Here is a 23,890-nt window from a genome sequence, read left to right as displayed (position 1 = left end):
CACCCTTTAAAAAATGCATCCTTGAAAGAATTTTGGATTCCTAGCTCTGGGGAGTGAAATAAGGATGCTCCTCCAGATGATGCCTCCAAGTTGAAAAGCTATTCTACGATTACGTGGAAAAGATGGGAACTTCACGGCCATTTCACAACCCAAGCCTATGGGAATTATTTTCTATCACAAGGACATACTCATTTCCACTTGAAAAGGACACAAAGGATATATGCGCTACTCCTCCAGATGTTTCCTGTTGGAGATGCGTTACTCGGGATCCAGCTGATGTTACACACGTTTGTTCTGGTGTGGTGCTGCGGCAGGCAGGCGGGCTGTGTCAGAAGAGGAAGAGGACTGGAGCGGAGCATGGGTGAGGTATGGGGCGGCCACAGATGACGGCTGCAGAGAGAGAGGCTCTGTATTTCTATTTCGAGGATCATCCATAATTCATCAGGCTCTTTTTCTGGCGGAGCATCAGATCCCTTCAACTCCCACTTTACACAGCACACCCCCTGTGTGCTAAAGAGCTCTTTACCCAGCCCCCATACAGACAAAAATGTTTAGCCTGGGAAACTGCTGAATGAAATGGCCAAGCCCATGACGAGCAGGTTGCCTGTTGTAGAGAGGAGGTCTAGTGGTTCTGCGCAGTATATGGATTATAGACCTGTGTACATGCAAAGTGATGTATGACCAGGTATTGAGCTTATCTTGGGGGATAGCTGACCTGTATGTGACCTGGGGGGATGACTCCGGTAAATGTGTGTTAGAAAGGGTCTGTGACTAGAATGGAGCTGTGATGCCTTGTCATCTTACCTGTTCTGCAAGGGGCTCCTACCTCAGCACAGTGACCGCACAGAGCAGTCTGCTTCAGCATAGTCTGTAGCTAGGAAATAACATTTACTCTGTTTTCTCCCTAAAAAGAACATGCCGTCATTAGCACATACAGAGATTTACTCCAAACCCCTCTCTCTCAATCATCATACTACTTTATGGTGTTTACCGAAAACTGCTGTGCATCATACCATCTACATTCCATTCATTCAGCCAAATAGGGGAGTCAGAAGAAGAGGTGAACAATATATGATTCACATCCTTTGGAGGAAGGCAGCAGAGCAGTTTTGATTGGTGTGTCTTAGGAATGTGATAATGCGTAACCAGAGAGGAAATGGAATAATCTGCTTGTTAGGCACTAGCAGTGTGTCTGTCAGACTGCTGTCACCTTGCTGAAGACTCTCCAGTCTCTCCACCGCCCCCCGCCTCTTTATCTCTCTGGGCCTGGCTGTCAGTAATAAGCCGTGCTCTGGAGAATGCCCTCTTTGTGCACTAATGGCCCAGGAGTTAATAATAATACACTTTGCTTTCATCCAGAGGAGCCACCTACCTTCTGGGGGAGAGGGGAAGCATTAGGTCCTAATTGGGTTGTGACTGCGTGCCCTGTCATGGCCTGTTTGGGCTCTGTGTTGAACTCTGGGGGACTGCACACGTTTATGACTTGCCTAGGCTTCAAGCCACCATTATTATTCATGTAAAACAGTCACACCAAGAGTTCATATTATATAAATGAAGAAAATTGGAACCACTAGACGTGCTGTACAGAACCATTTGTTTTATTGGTCTCCAAGTTCTGTAAGTGTTCAATATCTTCTACTGTTGTTAATTTTCTGTTGCTATCACTTCATCAGCAATGTCTGTAGCCTATATCATGCTCAAGACTGACCCCAGTAATGATGGTTGGCGTTATGACAGACTTTGCATTCCCTCTGCTGGCTAGGAGTGGCCATGTTTGTCATGCACAGTAAATATCACACAGGGATGGTACAGTGTTTGCTTGCAAGTCACATATAGGTGTAGAACTGACCAAACAGTGCACCCTCACTGTCACACAAAGGGCTTTAGGTAGAAGGGAGATTCTTCATTAGCTCTTTACATGCCATGCAACCAGGTAGAAAGTAGTGCTCTTTCAATCTAATAATCAAGCAAGCATCTTTGTTTTCTCTCTTCTTTTTTTTTGTTGGACACTGATGTGACACCAACATACAGTATTTCACACAATTTTTCTTACAATACAGGATGTTTGTTTTGCGCCATTCTCACGGCAGATTGACCCTATTGCTATTATGGGGTAGACGCGCATCTATAGAAAGGTTTTGTAAAGCAAAGTGCGCCTCAATTAAATTAGCACAGACATTGAGGTGAGAGGGTGTTGAGGCAACGGGGTGAGGGCCTGGCATGAGCCCTGGCTGCTTCTAATGTCTTTAAAAGCTTTGGGCTTTCATCCTGAGCTCCTATCCATCAATCATCTGGGTACACTGTATTTTACATCTCTATTAAACTTCCCCAGGCCACCAGTCACCTGTGATGAAATACTGGATTGCCCATTATGATTGTTGTTTTTGTCCTTTAAAAAAAAAAATTGTATTCCATGTTTTCGCAATGCTGTTTGCTTAATTGCGATCAGAAAACGAACAATTCTCAAATGTTTATGTTGATAACGTTTCTTTGTTTATGAAATGTAGCAAACATTTATGAAAATGTGTCAATGTTCCCTTTCAGATTTTGGACTGTTTAACTTTAACTCGATAGGCATATTTAGATGGATTAACCCACAGATCCATAACGTCTCCCTCAAGCTCCTGTTCAATTCCCACAGCCATCAATCAGAATAATAGGATGACTCAGAAAAATGAATGAAAACATTAGTAGCCTCAACTAGTCTAAAGAAGGCCAGTTTTATTGCTTCTTTAATCAGAAAAAACGTTTTCATCTGTGCTAACATAATTGCAAAAGGGTTTTCTAATGATCAATTAGTCTTTTTAAAATGATAAACCTGGATTAGCTAACACAACATGCCGTTGGAACGCCTATGTAGATATTCCATAAAAAATCTGCCGTTTCTAGCTACAATGGTCATTTATAATATTAACAATGTCTACACTTTATTTCTAATCAATTTGATGTTATTTTAATGGACAAAAACGTGCTTTTCTTTAAAAAAAAACAAGGTCATTTCTAAGTGACCCCAAACTTTTGAACCGTAGTGTATACATGTTGTTCAATCATTGCACCCACACTGCTCGCGGGTGTCTGCATAGCTGGGCGCTAAAATATAACTTATTTCTATTTGTGACGCTCAACGTGCTGCAAGTTCTGTGAACTGATGTCCACACTCCAGTCAGTTGTACTAATGCACCGTGAAGTTGGTTGCCAACCGCCATATAAAGTCCAAAGAAGAAAAAGAAGCCTGAAGGAAGAGAGATGACAAGAAACAAATTCGGTTTACCGTTTTATCTGTAGATTAATTGGAGGAGTAGAGGACCTTGTGCATTTCAGGTCAAATAACAACCCAATGTTTATATCCCAGAACAAATTAGCTAGCAACAGCAAGCTAGCTATCTAAATTGCTATAAATATTTAATGTTTTTCGACCTGTCCCCAAATAAATACAGTTGGTTCAGAGTTTGTTTTGATATTTCAACCTGTGTGTCCTGATCTCGTCTGGTGTGGGGGGACAAAATCAACTTGCGTGTGATGGCGTGTGCGGTCTGGTCAGCGTGTGTGGCGGCATTGGCCCGCACTCTTATGCCTCATGTCCAGCTGCATCAAACTTTTTGCGTTCTGGGGGAAGTCAATACAATTGGTGCATTGAATGACTTCTGGATGCCGCGCAAGGCTGAGGTGTGTACCGCATGCTTTCAATATTTCCAACTGGTGTGTTGCTTTACCGTGCTGTGGTACGAAGGAAAGTACACACACACAGACTCCAACTGGCTAGGTTTTTTTGAAGAGCAAAATAATCCACTTGTTAAATAAAGTTTTTTTTAAAACTAGGTTTAACTAGGCAAGTCAGTTAAGAACAAATTCTTATTTACAATGACGGCCTACCAGGGAACAGTGGGTTAACTGCCTTGTTCAGGGGCAGGACGACAGATATCAGTGCGGGGATTTGATCTAACAACCTTTAGGTTACTGGCACAATGCTTTAACCACTAGGCTACCTGCCGCCCCCAAACTAGTTTTAACAAGTGGATTACTTTTGCTCTTCACTCGCAGTTGCTTAGTAGCCCAGGCCCACTTCTGACCAGAAGCCTGTGACTTCACTGACTTGTCTGATAATCAATCAATCAATCAATGTGATTTTGTTTCACTGAATCTCTGTCTGTGTAGGCTATTTGGGTAATTGGTTTCTGGCTGGGCAAATAAGTGGAGGTGGCATAGCTAATCGTTGTTTACTCATCTATCACCGATCAGAAACGTTAACCATGCAATAATGTAGCCTAAATGAAGTGTAGGACTATTATGTTGCCCCATCGCGTATAGCCTACTCCAAAACTTACTTGAAATATGAACACCAGACCTGTATTTCAAATAGGATCGGTATTATTATGAAAGTCCACTCAATCTAATGCCTGCTCCCTAACGAAGTGGAGAGAGCCCAAGCCCATCCACGTTTAATCTCTTTTTGACCCTATGTTTCAAAATATCACTGTAATCGGGGTAGGTGTGTCTTGTCGGTTTTAATGAACAAAATAATGAACTATTGATTTAATTAATTTGGACGAAACATAAATAAACTCAAAATATGCCATTCAATTGTTTTTGAAGTTACGTTTAATTAGTCTTATGTTTATTAGGACCTGCCTAAACAAATTAATAATGGATTTATTTTGATGGTGTATATTCAATGGTTTATTAAAATTGACGCCCAACCACATCTGCACACCACTACTACCACTCGTCACCAGCAAGGCGAATGCAGGCAAGAATGTGGTAAAAATGCAAAAATACTGAGTATAGAGGTTCCATGGACTCTGGGCTCGTAAGTGTAAATATTAGAGGCTTTATTTGCTCTGTTTATTTGCTATGAGGGTGCAGCCGTGCCTGGCAACAGGCTGTGTGTCTCGTCAGGAGACCTGCCTTCCTACTCTCTTGCCCAGCGACTCACCAGAAGGGTTGCAAGAACCCCCCCAGCAACTGCATGGCACAGCACAATGAGCACATAGCTAACTAGTTGGGCAAGATGAGCACAGATGAGGTGCTCTAGTCCTTGTTGTAGCTACTAGGTTATGCACTCCGTTGCTGTTGTAATAATTCCCATCTGTACTATGGCTGATCTGGTGTGTTTTGTGCGCTTTCCCTCTCAGCTCGAGATGCAGACGAACGGGAGAAGTGGATCCATGCCTTAGAGGGGACTATTCTCCGCCACACCCTTCAACTGCGGGTAAGTCACTCACTCACTGATCTGTTCAGACTAGCTTCACACTAGTGATACTGGCTGTACTAGTGCCTTGCCCCTGAGTTCAGCTTGAGAGGAAAGAGATTTTGCTCAACATATTTACATGGGAATAACTTTGGCTGTTGTGCATAGTTTTTCATTTGTATTCAGTGTGTGTGTGTGTGTGTTTTAACCTTCAAAGAAAGACCATAGTGTAGTATTTCTTAAATCTGCTTTTTTGATTACTTAAGACCACAGGAAATGATAGAGGAACTGTTGAGAACATTAGGCAATAGCAGTTCATGTTTAACCTTTTGAAGTGTATTTGTGGAGGTCTTTTGGATGCAGGAAGTTGGTATACAGAATGAATATAATGTTTCTGTCAGCCTCATCCAAGCTAGTAGCACTGGGACACTGCTGACAGGCTCAGGCATTCTGGTCTAGAGGTCGACCGATTAATCGGAATGGCCGATTTAATTAGGGCCGATTTTCAAGTTTTCATAACAATCGGAAATCGGTATTTTGGGGCGCCGATTTGCCGTTTAAAAAAAAAAAAATTTAGACCTTTATTTAATCTTTATTTAACTAGGCAAGTCAGTTAACACATTCTTATTTTCAATGACGGCCTAGAAATGGTGGGTTAACTGCCTTGTTCAGGGGCAGAACGACAGATTTTCACCTTGTCAGCTCAAGGGTTCAATCTTGCAACCTTACAGTTAACTAGTCCAACGCAATAATGACCTGCCTCTCTCTCGTTGCACTCCACAAGGAGACTGCCTGTTACGTGAATGCCGTAAGCCAAGGTAAGTTGCTAGCTAGCATTAAACTTATCTTATAAAAAACAATCACAATCACCTAGTTAACTACACATGGTTGATGATATTACTAGATATTATCTAGCGTGTCCTGCGTTGCATAAAATCTGACTGAGCATACTTCTGCCTACCATCGCTCAGTCAGATACTTAAGTACTGAGCGGTGGTAGGCAGAAGCAGGCGCGTAAACATTCATTCACATTCGCACGAAAGTGCTGTTTGCCAGCAGCTCTTCGTTGTGCGTCAAGCATTGCGCTGTTTGACTTCAAGCCTATCAACTCCCAAGATTAGGCTTGTATAACCGATGTGAAATTGCTAGCTAGTTAGCGCGCGCTAATAGTGTTTCAAAAGTCACTCGCTCTGAGCCTTCTAGTAGTCGTTTCCCTTTCTTTGCATGGGTAACGCTGCTTCGATGGTGGCTGTCGTTGTGTTGCTGGTTCGAGCCCAGGGAGGAGCGAGGAGAGGGACGGAAGCCCCTGGCAATACTAAAGTGCCTATAAGAACATCCGATAGTCAAGGGACTCCCGGGTGGCGCAGTGGTTAAGGGCGCTGTACTGCTGAGACTCTGGGTTCGCGCCCAGGCTCTGCCGCAACCGGGAGGTCCGTGGGGCGACGCACAATTGGCCTAGCGTCGTCCGGGTTAGGGAGGGTTTCGCGCACCAGCGACTCCTGTGGTGGGCCGGGCGCAGTGCACGCTAACCAAGGTTGCACGGTGTTTCCTCCGACACATTGGTGTGGCTGGCTTCCGGGTTGGATGCGCGCTGTGTTAAGAAGCAGTGCGGCTTGCGGTATCAGTATCGGCTTTTTTGGTCCTCCATTTTTTGGCGTTGAAAAATCATAATCGGTCGACCTCTATTCTGGTCCTCATCAGAGAGCGGGAGTCATCTGAGAATAGAAGGAATTAGTGCGATCTCTTTTTGATCTCGTCTCCTTAGCTCCTTCTGTGCAGTGTGCACTGCCACTGTGCACCTTCCCATTTACACACACACACCAGGCACCTGCCACTCACAACAACAAAGATGAGGTCACATCTTCCTCTCTGACAAGCCGTTTTAACTCTCCATATTTGCATATGAGGTTTGGTCCAACAGAATGAGTCATGGACACTGAACACATTGAGACATTATTTTACATGTAATAGAAGAGAAGTTAACCTTGTCTCAACTCCTCATAGCGCACAGAGCAGACTACTAAAACAGAGATATTAAGGAACATTGAGGACGTTTACATGTACACTAATAATTCGATGTTAAACTGATTATGGCAGTAGGCACAGTTATTCTGATTATCTGAATCAGCCCAAGGTCATCATCAAAGTAAGCAAATGCCAATTAAAACACCTGGTTTTCTCAACAATCTTTTGAGTTATTAGGGCATGTAAACATTTGCTAGCACAAGCAGCGCAAGCTTCCTTTTGCGCGAGTGAAGTGAGTTCAGGAAAATCTTAACCATTTCTAATATGAATACTTTTTCACATATAATCTGTATGTCCAAACTTTTAATCAAATAGGTTTCACCAAAATAACATGGTCGCTGTGGTATAACTTTTTATTTTGATTTTCTGCATTTATCAGTCCCATCGGGTAACCAGATTTCAGATGTCTCCATGTAACAGGATTATTAAGGAAATCGGTCTTCTTGCAAAGCATGTAACCGTTGAAATCAAACTATTATTTTAATCTATTCACAGTAATCATATTATTGTGTGCATGTAACTACTCATTGATTCTGGAAAATTAATGCTCAGTTTGTGGTGTGCGGTATTGCGTTACGTTGTACCGGTAGCAGCATTTTAGCCAAAGACTAATACTGACCGTCTAGTCTGTTTTATAAATGTACAATAAGCATAAAACACTATGTAAGGAATTGGCAACTTGTTCTCATTCTGAGAAATAAGGTAGATCACTTGATTTCATAATCTGAACAAAGTGGACAGACTAGCATGCTGTTCAAACAGTTGGAGATGGGCAGAAGGGTGTGTTCATCTGTTCTACCTTGTTAGCTAGCAAATAGATCCAAGTTGGCTAAATTTTAAATATAAAGATTAGCTGGCTACTCACTAGCACATAGGCCGGTGCGTGAGAGATTGTTTATGAGGTCTGTATTCATTTTCTATAATACCTGCTACAAGAAGTTTGTCATTATTAGTGAATGTGCATTATGCATAGTTCTGATTTAAATTTGTAACAAAAAGGCATTTTCATAGGCCACCCTGAATGTATTAGATTATTGCTGACTGTTTTAAATGCAGTGTATTTGACCTTTAATTGTACAACAAAGCTTATTTGGAGAAAACATAGAAAAAATTGAGATAGGATTTTTAGGCCATATCTCCCAGCCCAAAAGCGTGTCTGTCCCTGTGTGGTTAGGTGCACCAATAGCGTAGTTGGGCTGTTGGTTGGTGATGGGCAAGCCATAAAGAGAGTGCTGTGTATTAGTCGCTCTATGAACTGCCAATTTCCAGCTATTAATTTAGTCTGTGCTTTTTGATTGGCTCATAAATATACTTTCTCTCACCTCCCTTCATTCTACCCTCAAGTTGTTTATTTATGTTCTGTTCCGCTTTCCTTTTCTAACCCACTCCTCTCGTCCCCGCCCCCTGAGGAAAAAAAATAATAATAATACAAAAAACGTTGCTGACTGGGTGTATCTGTCTGCTTGCAGACACTGTGGAAGCATGCAGTCATAGTGACATCATTTGACCTGGAACCAATCAGAGCCCTGCTTACTCTCAGCCAGACATCTGCCTTCAGCTTTATCCAACCAGGGCAGCTGTTGTTGCTTGTCACAGGCTTGTGCTGCCTTTCTTTTTTTTTTGTAAGAACGTCTGTACTTCCTGTAAGAGAGAGAAGGATCCTGGATGAACTTTTCCTGTGTATGCTGCTGCTCAGCTGATGTAGAACATACCAGACAGGTTTGGTGTGGTTTCTGCTGGCAGTCAGGAAGAGTGGAGAGCACAAGAACAGCCGTGTGTTTGAGTAGCGGAGGAGAGAGGGGCTTTGGGGTCAGCTTTGGCCTATGCAGTCTGACGAGGCATGTCCCTCACAGCTCGGCGTCCTGTGAGTACCACATTGGGGGGAAACGGTTGGTGGCTGTGCGATGATGCAGTCCTTAACTGAGGCATGCTGTGTGGAAAGCAAAATGGGTGGGTTTCCAGTGTCTGGTGGGTTTCCAGTCTCTGGTGGGTTTCCAGTGTCTGGTGGGTTTCCAGTGTCTGGTGGGTGTGGGCAGGTATTGTCTGGTTAGAGGAAGCCACAGATTTAGTGAACATGGCAAAGCTGCAGTCTCTAGCCTACATGACTGTCCTCTGGGTTTATAAGATGCTCTTGTCGAGCAGAAATATCCCCTCCATCATTGTAATATGAACTTGTGTAGACATAACAGAAATAACGAGCAAGAGGGATTCTCTTTTTCCCTGGTTTGTTTGTAGTGCCAAAGGCTTTGTCCCTTGTGATTGAGGTCATTGTCATTGATAGTATTTTATCGAACCTAAAGTACAACAGACCCACTCAAGTGTTTGATATATAAATACTGTATGGTAAAGTTCCCTGTGAAATATGAGCTGGAATGGTTTTTGATCACTTGGAGTGGTTTTTGATCAATATTAATTGTAATATTGAAAGGTCAAAATGCTGTGGTTAAGAATTTGTTTCTAGGTCTTTTTGAGGAAGTTGCTATGCATTTCATTTCTGTATTTTGGCCTTGTTGTGTTCCAGAAAAAATGGGGGTCATGTTAAAAGGAACTGCATAAAGTTACTATGAAACCAAGGTAAATAAGGGGAAGCAGGTAGCCTAGTGATTAGAGTGTTGGGCCAGTAAGCTGACAATGTACAAATCTGTCCTTCTGCCCCTGAACAAGGCAGTTACTTACTTACTTACTGACTTTATTGTCCCCATGGGGACATTTTGTTGCAGTGTCATGTACACATTTAAAGTGACATTTTAAATACAAAACAAAATTCACAATACAATGTTCATAACAGTTCCATACCAATAAAACATTTTAAATAATAAAAATAAAAATAATAAAGACAAGCCTGCTGGCCTTACTGAGTCGATAGGAACATTAGCCTGAGCTATTTAGGAGGGATATCACACCTGGCACAAATGATTGTCTAGTTCTGTTTTTCCCTGCTGAGGGGTGTCCTATACCTGCGCCCAGAGAGGAGTATTTCAAAGTCCGGGTACAGGGGGTAGCTTGGGTCTGAAATGATTTTGTGAGCTTTGTGGAGTGCCCTGACCTTAAAGATCTCATCCAGGCCTGTCTGTTTGACTCCAAGTACCTTGCTTGCTGTGGTGATCTTTCTCAGCATATTTCTCTGGCTGACAGTGGCATTGCCAAACCAACAAACAATACAAAAAGTTAATAATATCAATGAAGGATTTGTAAAAACAGAGTCAGTATAGTACAGTCTACATTAAAATATCCCAGCTTTTTGAGAAAGTACAGTCTCTGTTGACTTTTTGTAGATCTGGTCTGTAACATTTACTCCACTGAAGCTTATTGTCCAAGAGGACACCCAGGTATTTGTATTTCTCTACAATCTCTATATTCTGACCTCTGATAGATGTTGCAGAGGTATGTGTTGTACACTTCCTGAAGTCTAACCCACTGTTCCCCGGTAGCCCGTCATTGTAAATAAGAATATCTTCTTAACTGACTTGCCTAGTTAAATATATATATATTTTTAAAGTAATTTTTCTCAGTTCCACACCATGATCAGTTAGTGCCTTTTTGCTTGGTAGGGCAGGTCAGTCGGGCATCTAGTCAGTCGGGCATCTGGTCACCTGTTCAGCAAATAATTACTACCACCTAATGGATATTATGCAAGGAAATGATCTCTGTCAGTCTGTGGTTAATGATGGGAACCTAAGGGCTTGAAAGGTGATTGACACTCGGCCAGACTCCCCAACCTCCTCCTGCACATACTCAAACACATACTCCGAGTCATAGATAGATAGGTAGGTCGTAGATAGGCTAGTATTCTCTCTAAAATGTTTACAACTTAATTCCATTTGCCATTGGTTTCTTGATGCAATTATGCTGATGCCATAAAATGTGTTCAACTAAGTAGGCAGGCAGGCAGGCAGGCAGGCAGGCAGGCAAAGTATTTTTAAACAATGCTAGTTGAACTATTCCTATCACTCCACTTACAGTACAATGCTGGAAGCTTCTCCCAAACTGTTGCTGTTTTTGTGCTGCTACAACCTGTTTTTTCAAAGCCCCACTTGGGAATTTAAGTACTTTTTTTTCTTCATCCGCCTACAAGCTTTCAAAGTATAGGCAATGGCAGAGTAAAATTCTTAGTCCAAAATAGGTTACCAGATGGGAGCAGAAAACTGTCATAAAGTTAGACTAAGAATGTTCTGCTGTTTTTTTCTTTTCTATTTTAGGAGGCAGAGACAGGATTTGTTCCAAGTGTCCAAGACTTCGATAAGAAACTTGCAGAGGCTGACGCATACCTACAAATTCTAATTGATCAGTTAAAGGTGAGGCTTCTCCACATTTGGGTGACTATGTATGACCGTGACTCTAATAAAACCTTGTGATCTATGAATGTTTTTTTAATTCGGCTCCTGATTTGCATGTATCCTCTTCAGCTCAGATTGATTGCATCTCCACTCTCTTCCAGCTCTTCGATGAGAAAATCAAAGATGGCAATGAAGAGTCATGCAGAGTGAGTGACGTCTCTGTTTCATCTCTTGTCAACAGAACGATGCCTGATAATTAATGACTCAAAGATAATATTTTATAACACTTTATTTTAATAAACCATTTATAAGGCATTTATAAATTGTGTTCACCATTGATGAAGCATTACTCCCACATTAATCAACCATTTACTAATCATTAGCAATCTTTTTTCAGTCCCTAATCTAAATTGTGTGCTATTTATACTTTCTAAATGTTTTGAGTGACCAGTGTAATTTCTCACAAGAAGATGGGCATGCCATTTATGCAGTACCTGGTAAAAGAATAAGCACACAACTGAGCATGTTTAAGAAAATGTATATAAAATACATGTGAATAACTAGTTTACTAACATTTACAAATGTGGGAGTAATGAGTTAATTAATGGTGAGCAAACCGGTTGTAAATGCCTTAGCTGTGATTCACTTCCTTATTGAGATCCTGAGTTTTGTTTTTGGTCAGTTTGTAACATTTAAACTCTGTAGCTTATTTAATATGGTGAGGACAATGACCTATTATGTAGTGATTAATATAGAACACAGCTATAGATGGAATGTCATCATTGCTCGTCCAGTCTAATTCCATGGTTGTGGAAGAGTTTAAACAAAGCTGGTTTCCGTGTTGGTTTCACTTTGCCGATCTTTCTCAATCCATGGTTTACCTAACTTTCAGTCATGATTTCCAAGTCTCGTCAGGTGGTGAAACAGCCATTTGTAAATGTGATTCTCCCCCTTTTTTTTGTCTAGAAAATTGAACATTTGAAGGAAACTACATGTGTAAGTAAAACCCCATTTGTAAATGTCCTTATTTTCAGAATCATCTCCTGTTGGAGGTTGAGTGCTGTGTTTTATTGTCTGATGTCTTTCATTTCAGAGTATGGTAGAGTCCATCAAGCACTGTATTGTATTGCTGCAGATTGCCAAGGTAAAAAGGGTTCATTCCTTTGACTGTTGCACAGGGGTAGGCAATATTTTTGGCTTGAGGGCCACATCAGGATTTCAAAGTTCAGCGGAAGGCTGCAGAGATTTTTTTTGTAACTGATTTGTTCGTTAAGAGCGAGCCAAGAAAAGGGCAGTTATTTGAAAACGTATAGATCCTTTATAATTTCAACATACTTTCTAACTAGTTTTAGATGTTCAAGAGTGGCCTGGAGTGTTTTTTATTTTATTTAACCCAAATGAAAAAACACTAAAACCCGCGGGCCAGATCAAATGAGCAACCAACCGGCAAGCCGTATGTTGCCCACCCCTGGTGTTGGGGCTCTCATTGCATTACTGTCATGTCATTGTTGTGAGAACATCACGGTGCACTGCTTGTTTTAGCCATGCCAGTAGTTTTCCACTTGACTACAGCTTAGGTTGTAGTTTATTGTGGGCAGTTTGCTACATTCCATTAGGTTCCATTTTGAGATTTTGGAGAGGTGATCCTCTCACACTCGATCATCCTTGAGCTCATAATGCTTTTCTTGTGTTATGTTGGCATGAAGAATGCTGACTTTCTAAATGACTTAACTGGTTTCTTGAAAGAGAAGCTCTTAACAAACTCATATCATCATTACATACAAACAATTGAGCCATCATAAGTAACGTTTTCTTTTCAAAATTTTAAGGATCAAAGTAACGAACAGCAACACTCAAACGGACTGATAGTAAGTGTTGACGTTCTCTGTCCATAAGAAAAATCTAGATCAACCAAACCTCTATTCTTCTTTTCCACTTAATTCACTCTGAACTAAAGAAAAGAAGACAAATCAGATCTGGAACAATGCATGCCATTTGATAAATGGCTTTATCTGGTATATTGCTCTTTCCTTTGCCACTCCCCTTTTCCAGCTGAATGTCCTTAGCTTTTCTGTTGCTGATAATAGTTGGGTACTTTTCTCTTTACCCCTCATTTTAGACACAACATCATTCTGCTTCTTTTATGACGTGCGTGTTTACGAGTGTGTGAGTGCGCTTATACCCTCCCCCCAACTCGCCATCGATTTCTCCTTACTGTGCATGCCTATTGAACCATCAAGGACTAATAGATGTCAACCCATCAAGGGCTGTTTACTGGCTTTACTCTCTTCCCATAGATGTTTTTAAGTCCGAATCCCATAGGATCAGCCCGCCAGGCTCGTCTTGTGAGAGTAGTCTCTCTGGCCATTAGCGTTACACATGTAGACCCTCTTCTAACCATGGCTTAAGCACTATATAGCTCTAACCCCTTTCTTCTACCTGCACTAGAGGCATCCTTCGCTGTTGATTTAATCTCTAGTTAGCGAGGCCACACTGGTTTGATTTGGTGTCACCACGATGGAGTGGCAACATTTCTGTAATTGGCTATAATTAGGAGTGACTGCCTTACTTTCCAGAAGAAATCCTCTCCCAAATCTCACTCTGACCCCAGATCTAAAGGGCAGAGAGGACTTACTTTAATTCACTGCATGCCTTCATTTTTCTTGGCTAGTTTCATATTTCCACTTTCCTGGCTCTCTCAGCAGAGTAGTGTGACATCTTCCATTCTGCTCGGTGCCCACACTGAGCGTCAGACCACTCTCTTCTTCACCCTGTCTGTCATCCCTCAGCATGCTGCTCCCACCACACTGTTGTGTTCTGAGATTGTGGAGGTATTCTGGCCTCTCCTCTAGTTTTTGCTGTTGACATAAAGCTATGGCAGCAGTGCGCTTGGTATAGTGTGTACATTACAGAGATATCGGCCATAGAGAAATGTAGCTTGAGCATGTGGTTTTCACTTCACAGGATCATTTCAATAGGGGACATTATGCCATCACATTCTGTAGTTAACTGGAATGTGTTTTGTCCGATTTTGCAGGGCTGCAACTATGCTGGATAGTATTAGGTTACAGTAAGTGTTGTGATATAAGTAGGTAGATATTGATTAGGTAGAACTTAATTAACCAATATTTCCCGGAAGCAGAGTGAAAGGTAATTGATCTTTCCAGTCATTAGCAGTGTGTATTTTATTTTTTCATGATAGTCTTCTCCGTGTTGTTGCATGACGTATCGCTACAGATTGCGTTCTAGAGCGACGTGAGTTGCAAATGTATCTTATGTTTTAAGACTGGCACCGTTTTGTCTCGCCCTGTACAGAGCACCATCAACCCAGTGGATGGGATATTTCCGCCTCTGGACGCTTCTTTAGTCAATTTAGCCATGCCAACACAGACCACCCTCCCCACAGGTACAGTATACAGAGAGCCAGAAACACAATCTCATCTACAGTCCTATCAGAAAGAATAATAATACTCCTTTTGAGTCCACAAACTGATATTGCAGACATGGGGCGTTTTTATTTTTTTTTTTAAACAAAAATGTTATTTCATGGACATAGAATAGTCTTGGATTGAATACTTTCAGATTTCTGTACCTGATGAATGTTTATTTCCTGAAACCACGTCTACAGTGCCACCTGGTGTGCTTGAATCTCTGATTCATCATGTCTACTTGGCCATGAACTTTTCCCAATGTAGAGCAATCAAAATTGGACACACACATCCGATTCCAAATCTTGACCCCATGTTGCCACAGTTTGGTGACATTTTCATTCTCACAGTCACAGGTTTATATTAGTCTGACTGCTTGGCAGTTTTTGTGTGATTTTGAAAAGCTTTCTCCCACCAGGTCTGTAATGACATTGTATCTGTTGCATCATAAAGCAGTGTTCTAAAGCCAGAGCGTTCTCCTTTTTCTCTCATCATCTTTCTTTCTGTAGATGGCTCTCAGATGTGTAAAGGAGAACAGCGGCCTTCCACTTTACCGGTGGGGGCTGTTGTCACGGTGATGGGCAGTCTGCAGACTCCGACCCCCAACAGCACAGGTCAGATGTCACCTCACTTGAGGTGCAGTTATAATTGTTTATGTACAAGAGTAAATAAACTCAACCCCCACGTCTGTCTTGTTTGTTTGTCTGTCTGTTTGGTTCAGGGAGTGGCCCCTCGGACCCCAGCAGCAGCGGTGCCTCTCCCAGTCACATGACCATCCCCTCCCACTCGGTCCCTGACTTCTCCTACTCCAGCAGCGAAGATGAGTTCTACGACGCTGACGAGTTCTACCAGAACAGCACATCTCCCAAGCACCTTCTAGAGTGAGTGTGTGTATACAGTCTTTATCATAAACCATCCATACCACAGTTACTGGGGTTTACAGGGACCAAGGACGGGGAGGGAGGTTGTCCACCTCACCACATACTCGCTCTTTACTTCATTATCATATAAGCTGATTGTGTTTTGCTGGAGGTGTGTTTATATCCTGGGCCTTTTATATATTTCCTGTCAGGTAATCAGTTCTTTCTTTTCATCTCTCCCTCCATCCTCTTCTCTGTCAGTCCTTCTCGGCCTCCTGCTGCCTTGCCTCACAGCAATGACGGAACAGTGCTGAAACGACCAGACACTAACGAGTCCCTCAACTCCTCCATGTCTAACGGCACCACTGATGCAGGTGATTCACACATGAACGCACACAAATCCACACACTCACATTGCCCTACTTATCCACGCACGTGTCTACCCCAAACAAGAAGCTATTTTTATAGAACAACAACATCACACATTCTGTTCCTGTTCTATTTTGGTGGATGTTTTATTTAGTAACAGAAAGGAGGACATCAGGATGTCCTGTATCAGTGGTGTTTCGCCGACTGTAGGTGTTTTAAACTCTGCCTACCGTCTGCTCTGGTCAGATCAATTTGACAGCCATGATGACGAGGCGGAGGATCAGGGGGAGTCTGTGGAGGAGCACAAGAGTGTCATCATGCACCTGCTGTCCCAGGTGCGGCTGGGCATGGACCTCACCAAGGTAAAAGCTTTCCGTCTGTCCGTCCGTCTCTCGTCGTCTCTCTCTTGCTGATTGTTTTCTTTATTTTCTTTCTCTCAGGTGGTCCTGCCCACATTTATCTTGGAGAGGAGGTCTTTGCTGGAGATGTACGCTGACTTCTTTGCACATCCGGATTTGTTTGTCAGGTACACCACTTCAAACAGTCCCCCAAAATAACAACAACATTGCTTTTCAGAATCTCCCCATCATTTCCATTGAGGGCATCCTGCACAGATGTGTTCAGATGGAGCCACAACTTTTCCATCCAGTGGTGTGACGGCTGATGTTTTCATCCCCAGTATCGCAGATCAGCTGGAGCCCAAAGAGCGCATGGTGCAGGTGGTGAAGTGGTACATGTCAGCCTTCCATGCGGGAAGGAAAAGCTCAGTGGCCAAGAAGCCATACAACCCCATCCTGGGAGAGGTCTTCTTCTGCCACTGGGACCTGCCTTCAGAGAGCGAGGAGCCCGCCGCAATGGTGAGCGTTGTACCACAGTAAAGGCTGACAACTTATATTCATTTGATTTATATGCTGGTTTTTAGTAATACTATAATTAAGCAATAAGGCACGAGGAGTGGGTGTGGTATATGGCCAATATACCACAGCTAGGGGCTGTTCTTAGGCATGGTGCAGCGGAGTGCCTGGATGCAGCCCTTAGCCGTGGTATACTTGCCATATACCACAAACCCCCGAGGTGCCTTATTGCTATTATAAACTGGTTACCAACGTAATTAGAGCAGTCCAATTAAATGTTTTATCACACCCGTGGTATACGGTCTGATATACCACGGCTGTCAGCCAATCAGCATTCAAGGCTCGAACCACCCAGTTTATAATCAATGTTATGTTTTGTGATACTGAGGCAAGTGTTTTTAATTGTTTCTTCAAACCTTTACCAATAAATGAATGTTTACCCCCGACTCCTCCTCCCACTCCTCAGGAGCCATCGTCAGAGGGTCCGGTGCCATGGGCTTCAGCCAACAGTGTGTCTTTTGTAGCAGAGCAGGTCTCTCATCACCCCCCCAGTGAGTCCCCCCCCCCCCCTCCCCCCATTCAATATTTTACCCAGCTGTCAGAGTACCAAAGCCATACATGTTAACTGTACTGTTGCTTTTCCTCTTCCTTGTAGTTTCTGCATTCTACGCAGAGTGTCTCAGAAAAAAGATTCAGTTCAACGCCCACATTTGGACCAAGTCAAAGTTCTTAGGAATGTCAATTGGAGTGCACAATATTGGCCAGGGTAAGACATTGCTTCAAGCACTTAGGCTTTCTGTTAACTTCAAATATTTACCAACTACTATACATGGGAATACTTCTTTAGCTCACATAGTCCAAAACATTTATCCTAACAAAAACCACACACTTACCACACACTTACCACACGCTTCCTCATCTCTCCTCCAGGATGTGTGTCCTGTCTGGAACATGACGAGCACTACATACTCACCTTTCCCAATGGATATGGCAGGTAGGGTCATGCTTGAAGAGTAATTATAAGCTGGGTAGTTCGAGCCCTGAATGCTGATTGGCTGACAGCCATGGTATATCAGACCGTATACAACGGGTATGACAAAACATGCATTTTTACTGCTCTAATTACATTGCTAACCAGTTTATAATAGCAATAAGGCACCTCAGAGGTTTGTGGCATCCAGGCACTCTGTGTTGCGTTGTGCATAAGAACAGCCTTTACCTGTGGTATATTGGCCACATACCACACCCCCCCGGGCCTTATTGCTTAAATAACACACAGTGTCTCAAGTTTGTGGTACTGGAAATAAAAGACCCATTTCAAATCCCAATAAAACAGAATTCCAGCACACACAATTTACTGTTTATGTAAAGTGAGTGTGTATAAATGGGTATAAGTTGCTATCTGGATTCCCTGACCTGACATGTAGTGAGGTGCTCCTTCTCTCTTTAGGTCGATCCTGACTGTCCCATGGGTGGAGTTGGGTGGAGAGTGTAACATCAACTGCTCCAAAACAGGCTACAGTGCCAGCATTGTGTTTCACACTAAGCCCTTCTACGGTGGCAAGAAGCACAGGATCACCGCTGAGATCTTGTAAGGGGATTTTGTTATTTGTAATCATCCACATAGTGTTAGCCTATTCTTGCTTTATTAACTGTGCTCACAGCAGTATATATTTTTGGGGGTTGTGATGTTAGTTAAATATTATAAATGTGTTTGTTTGCAGTCCTCCCAATGACAAGAAATCATTCTGCTCCATTGAAGGAGAGTGGAATGGAGTGATGTACGCTAAGTGGGCATCTGGGGTGAGTTCAGTTAAAACATTAGATCTCTGCTGGATATCAATGTGTTAATAGGTGATTCAGGAAAGGATTGTTGTTTTAAGAAAATTACTATGTTCCATGTTTTTAATCCCTGACCTCAACATGTTCTCACTGAAGGTTGACCTCGTACATAAAAAGCAATATAGAAAGTGTTACAATTTAATACACTTTCAACCCAAACTTTTTATCTCTTGAATTTGAATCCAGGAAAACTCCTTGTTCATTGACACAAAGAAAATGGGCTGTATCAAGAAGAAGGTGAGGAAGTTGGAGGACCAGCTGGAGTACGAGTCCCGCAGGTGAGAAGTCTCTCTATTCGTTTTATTATGGGCAGTAATAAGTGGCTGTTTTGTGTTCTGTCCATTCGCCTTTCTGTGGACTTGGGGGTCGTAGCTCCTGCCATGGCATCCAGTTTAATGTGACTATCAATCCAGCCCGGCACAAAATTATCAGATTTAGCCATATTTAGTTTGGTCCGGAACCTCAAGTCACTGTTTGTCTTTGACCCTCAGCCTTTGGAAGGATGTGACAGTCAGTCTGAAGTCGAGAGACATCGATGCAGCAACGGAAGCCAAGCACAGGCTGGAGGAGAAGCAAAGGGGCGAGGCCAGGGAGAGGAAGGAGAATGAAATGCAGTGGGAAACTAGGGTGAGTGTGCCTTTTCTTATTACACATCTCCAGAGCCCTGACAGCAATATTAACAGCCACCCAGTCCATATCAAGGTTAATAGTTCACGGTCATGATGATTGTATTTATTTTGATGGAAAGTTTATGACTCATAGGGTGGCTCGCTTGCTTGGAAAAATAGTTGTTAATTGCAAATGTGCCTTCAGAATGTATTCACACCCCTTGACTTTCTCCACATTTTGTTGTGTTAAAAAGTGGGATTACAATGTATATAATTGTAATTTGTCAACGATCTACACAAAATCCTCTGTCAAAGTAGGAGATCATTTCTAATGTCTTGATTTAGTTAAGTATTCAACCCCCTGAGTCAATACATGTTAGAATCACCTTTGGCAGCGATTCCAGCTGTCAGTCTTTCTGGGTACATTTTTAAGAGCTTCCGCACCTGGATTGTGAAAAATTTGCCCATTTACTCCTTTAAAAATACTTCAAGCTCTGTCAAATTGGTTGTTGATCATTGCTATACAACCATTTTCATGTCTTGCAATAGATTTTCAAGCAGATTTAAGTCAAAACTGTAACTTGATCACTCAGGAACATTCCCTGTCCTCTTGGTAAGCAACTCCAGTGTAGATTTGGACTTGTGTTTTAGGTTATTGTCTTGCTGAAAGGTGAAATTATCTCCCTGTGTCTGGTGGAAAGCAGACTGAACCAGGTTTTCCTCTAGGATTCTGCGTAGCTCCGTTCCATTTCTTTTTTACCCTGAAAAGCTCCACAGTCCTTAAAGATTACAAGTATACCCATAACATAATGCAACCACTATGCTTGAAAATATGGAGAGTGGTACGAATGTGTTGTATTGGATTTGCCCCAAACATAACACAAAAGTTTAATGCTTTGCCACATTTTTTTATAGGATTATCTTAATGCGTTGTTGCAAACAGAATGCATGTTTTGGAATATTTTTTAAATTCTGTACAGGCTTCATTTTTTCACTCTGTCAATTAGGTTAGTATTGTGGAGTAACTACACTTTTTTCACCTTTTATTTAACCAGGTAAGCTAGTTTAGAACAAGTTCTCATTTACAACTGCAACCTGGCCAAGATAAAGCAAAGGAGTGCGACAGAAACAACAACAGAGTTACACATGGAATAAACAAGTGTACAGTCAATAACACAATAGAAAAAAAAGAAAGTCTATATACAGTGTGTGCAAATGGCATGATGAGGTAAGGCAATAAATAGGCCATAGTAGCAAAGTAATTTTCAATTTAGCAGGTTATGTTAGATGAGCAGATGATGGTGTGTAAGTAGTGATACTGGTGTGCAAAAGAGCAGCAAAGTAAATAAAAACAATATGGGGGATGAGGTAGGTAGATTGGGTGGGCTATTTACAGATGGACTATGTACGTCTGCAGCGATCAGTTGGCTGCTCAGATAGCTGATGTTTAAAATTAGTGAGGGAAATTGAAGTCTCCAGCTTCAGCGATTTTTGCCATTCGTTCTTGTCACTGGCAGCAGAGAACTGGAAGGAAAGGCGGCCAAAGAAGGTGTTGTTGATCCATCCTCAGTTTTCTCCAATCACAGCCATTAATCTCTAACTATTTTAAAGTCACCATTGGCCTCCTGCTGAAATCCCTGAGCGGTTTTCTTTCTCTATGGCAACTAAGTTAGGGAGGACGCCTGTATCTTTGTAGTGCAATCCAAAGTGTAATTAATAACTTCACCATGCTCAAAGGTATATTTAATGTCAGGTAAAAAAAACAATCTACCAATGGGTAGGTTCCTTCTTTGCGTGGCATTGAAAACCTCCCTGGTTCTTTATGGTTGAATCTGTGTTTGAAATTCACTGCTTGACTGAGGGACCTTACAATTATCTGTATGTGTGGGGTACAGAGAGGAGGAAGTCATTTAAAAATTGTTATTGCACACACAGTGAGCCCATGCAACTCACATTTTTACTCCTGAACTTATTTAGGGTTGCCATAACAAAGGGGTTGAATACGTATTGACTCAAGACATTTCAGCTATTCATTTGTAATTAATTTGGAAAAACATTCCACTTTGACATTATGCTGTGTTGTGTGTAGGCCAGTGATGGAAAAATAAAAATCACAATTAAATCAATTTTAAATTCAGGCTGTAACACAACAAATGGTGGAGAAGTCAAGGGGTGTGAGTACTTTCTGAAGGCGCTGTGACTTTTGGATTTTTATAAGCACTATTGTGGTCCCCTCTGATTGTCTCCATGCTTCCTCCCTGTAGTTGTTCCATGAGGATGGTGAGTGCTGGGTCTACGATGAGCCTCTACTGAAAAGAACTGGATCACAGAGGCACTGAGGCCAAAGATGCAGATCTTGGAGTCTTAATAAGAACTCTTTTGCAAAGCACTTCTTATCCAAGCCTTGGAATGACTGATGATTGAACATGATCACAGCTTTGCAAGTTAAAATTTAATGAAATTAAGAAGAAACATCTACAATGTAAAAAATAATAACCGTTGTTTTGCCAACCCCACATCCTCCACCCCCTGAAAGACAAAAAAAAGCATGACAAAAACAGTACCAATGCCCTTCGGCTACACAAACAAGTCCTCACAATCTTGCAGGAGGATCCCTCAAGGGTCTGTTATTTTCCTCGAGGGGGCGGGTGTTTTGATCGAACAAACCTCGAAAAACAGCGTTCTGTATCTCAGGGAAGCTGGTGACTGAGGAATGAATGGTGTTCTTCCAGGAGTTAGACAGCCTTATGGTGGAATCACAAGGGGGATAACTTGGCTTGCCAACAACTAGCTACAGCTGTTTATATATAGATACTTATGATGAATGTATATATATTCTCTTTTTTTAAAATTGTATTTCTCTTTCTTTCTGGCAGTAGTAAATATTTTAGGATATGAACTCTATGGCAATACATCAGGAATCATTCCTTTTCCTTTCTACATTCGTGCCCTCTCAAGTTCGTTGACATTCTCTCCCCATGTACTAACTCCATCTAGTGCAGTGGTGTCAAACTCATTTTGCCCCGGGGGTCGCATTATGTCTTCAACGAGGTCCAGAGGGCCGCATTGAAAATGTGTTATTTCCTCACCGTCATTTTTTTAATTTTAATTTCTGATGCTCCCTGACTGTCTGGCTTTAATTTTGGTGATTTATTAGCGAGCTGGACACAGTCAAGAAACTGTGAATGTAGGTCCATTATCATTTCAACACGGTTTAGATTTTATTTTAGTCATTTTAAAGTCTATTGAGGTTTTTTTTTGTTTCAATGCTAACACCTACGGGCCGGATTGGACTCCCACGCGGGCCAGATGTTTGACACCCCTGGATTAGTGTATGTTTGTCTGCTCAAGATGACCAGAAGAGGCACCCAAGAAGTCTGCATTTGCAAGATAGACAAAGGTGGAGTCGAGGAAGAGGACTTGTCAACATGTTTATTATTTTCCCTTGTGGCATTTATGAACAAATGTATGTCTTTTGATTTGTTTTTCAGGTGATTGGGTAACATGCTAAGGCGCTTTAATGAGCAGTTTTATTGAGTGCTAAATTTGGTTGAGGGTACAAACTTTAATACCAGGTTAGATTATGTCCAGTGGTGGTGTTACATATGAGAGAATAATTGTCTTGTTTCTGCCTTTAATCGAAAGGTTCATTCCCCATTCAGTGCCACATCATTTTAAACTAAATAAGCAGATGTTTGGATAAGTACCTAAAAGAAAATCTCGATCTTTCACTTGAGCATATGAATCATATGACTGTGGATATTCTTCAGCGAACCCATTATGTGAAATATTGTGAGCTAAAGACTATTCCTTTTCCCCTCAGAAGGCTTTTTATCAGTAAGCAAGGCCAGGTAATACAGTACATGAATTGACATTTTGGTTATTGGAAAGGAATTGTGACCAAAACCATTTGTAGCGATAGAACACATTCCTGCTGAATACACGCACGCAATGATTGCCTGTGGTGAAAAACTCAACAAGTTCACTTAACTGAAATGTAAAGGTGGAGTATCATCCTTATCTCTAAAGTAGATAAATACAGTATCTTCTAATATAATAGAATTTAGAGGTTACAAACTCAAGCCATTTTTCTTTTCATGTCTTTGTAAATTAATATTGAATCAAGGCCTTGCATACATTTCAGAATCGCTTCAAAAGAGCAATTGGAACAAAATGTATTTTTTATTTCCTTTGAATCATAACCATTGATTGTATTAGATTTTCATGTTTATTGATGCATAATATTAAATCTCCATGAGTTTACCGCTGTGGTGTTTGACATCCTTCATTGAAAAAGCTTGTGGCTGAAGCAGTACAATAAGTACACATTATAGTAATGAAACTCAAATGGCATTATATCTGATATGATAGAAAGTAAATTATACTCATAGAATTTGAGTATCTATTCAGATTATAAGTGATATGAAATTAGCTGTTCT

The 23,890-nt window shown here is 41.7% G+C and overlaps 1 protein-coding gene across 7 annotated transcripts in view; it reads left to right on the top strand.

Annotated features, from left to right (window-relative positions):
* LOC110521570 (oxysterol-binding protein-related protein 9) overlaps positions 1-23,714 on the top strand; it is a 35,075-nt gene extending 11,361 nt beyond the window's left edge. For 4 of the 7 annotated variants that reach the window (XM_021599200.2, XM_021599202.2, XM_036968409.1 and 1 more), the window contains 21 exons: positions 5,133-5,209; positions 11,413-11,508; positions 11,652-11,696; positions 12,457-12,486; positions 12,584-12,634; positions 13,320-13,358; positions 14,806-14,896; positions 15,428-15,532; positions 15,640-15,799; positions 16,040-16,152; positions 16,394-16,509; positions 16,588-16,673; positions 16,827-17,004; positions 17,468-17,552; positions 17,657-17,767; positions 17,932-17,995; positions 18,452-18,592; positions 18,726-18,804; positions 19,030-19,121; positions 19,335-19,470; positions 21,716-23,714. In XM_021599200.2, coding sequence (XP_021454875.2) covers positions 5,133-5,209; positions 11,413-11,508; positions 11,652-11,696; positions 12,457-12,486; positions 12,584-12,634; positions 13,320-13,358; positions 14,806-14,896; positions 15,428-15,532; positions 15,640-15,799; positions 16,040-16,152; positions 16,394-16,509; positions 16,588-16,673; positions 16,827-17,004; positions 17,468-17,552; positions 17,657-17,767; positions 17,932-17,995; positions 18,452-18,592; positions 18,726-18,804; positions 19,030-19,121; positions 19,335-19,470; positions 21,716-21,790 — 1,970 coding nt within the window. In that variant the 3' untranslated portion in view covers positions 21,791-23,714. Of the gene's footprint in view, positions 1-5,132; positions 5,210-8,845; positions 9,078-11,412; positions 11,509-11,651; positions 11,697-12,456; positions 12,487-12,583; positions 12,635-13,319; positions 13,359-14,805; positions 14,897-15,427; positions 15,533-15,639; positions 15,800-16,039; positions 16,153-16,393; positions 16,510-16,587; positions 16,674-16,826; positions 17,005-17,467; positions 17,553-17,656; positions 17,768-17,931; positions 17,996-18,451; positions 18,593-18,725; positions 18,805-19,029; positions 19,122-19,334; positions 19,471-21,715 lie in introns of those variants that run through there. The other 3 variants (XM_021599203.2, XM_021599201.2, XM_036968411.1) reach the window with 3 other exon arrangements.
* Positions 23,715-23,890: the final 176 nt, after the last annotated feature.

This window comes from Oncorhynchus mykiss, chromosome 30 (assembly GCF_013265735.2).
Source record: "Oncorhynchus mykiss isolate Arlee chromosome 30, USDA_OmykA_1.1, whole genome shotgun sequence".
In the NCBI taxonomy this organism is placed as follows: Eukaryota; Metazoa; Chordata; class Actinopteri; order Salmoniformes; family Salmonidae; genus Oncorhynchus; species Oncorhynchus mykiss.
The sequence above is the reverse complement of the archived record's forward strand: the minus strand, read 5'-3'. Positions and strand labels throughout refer to the sequence as shown.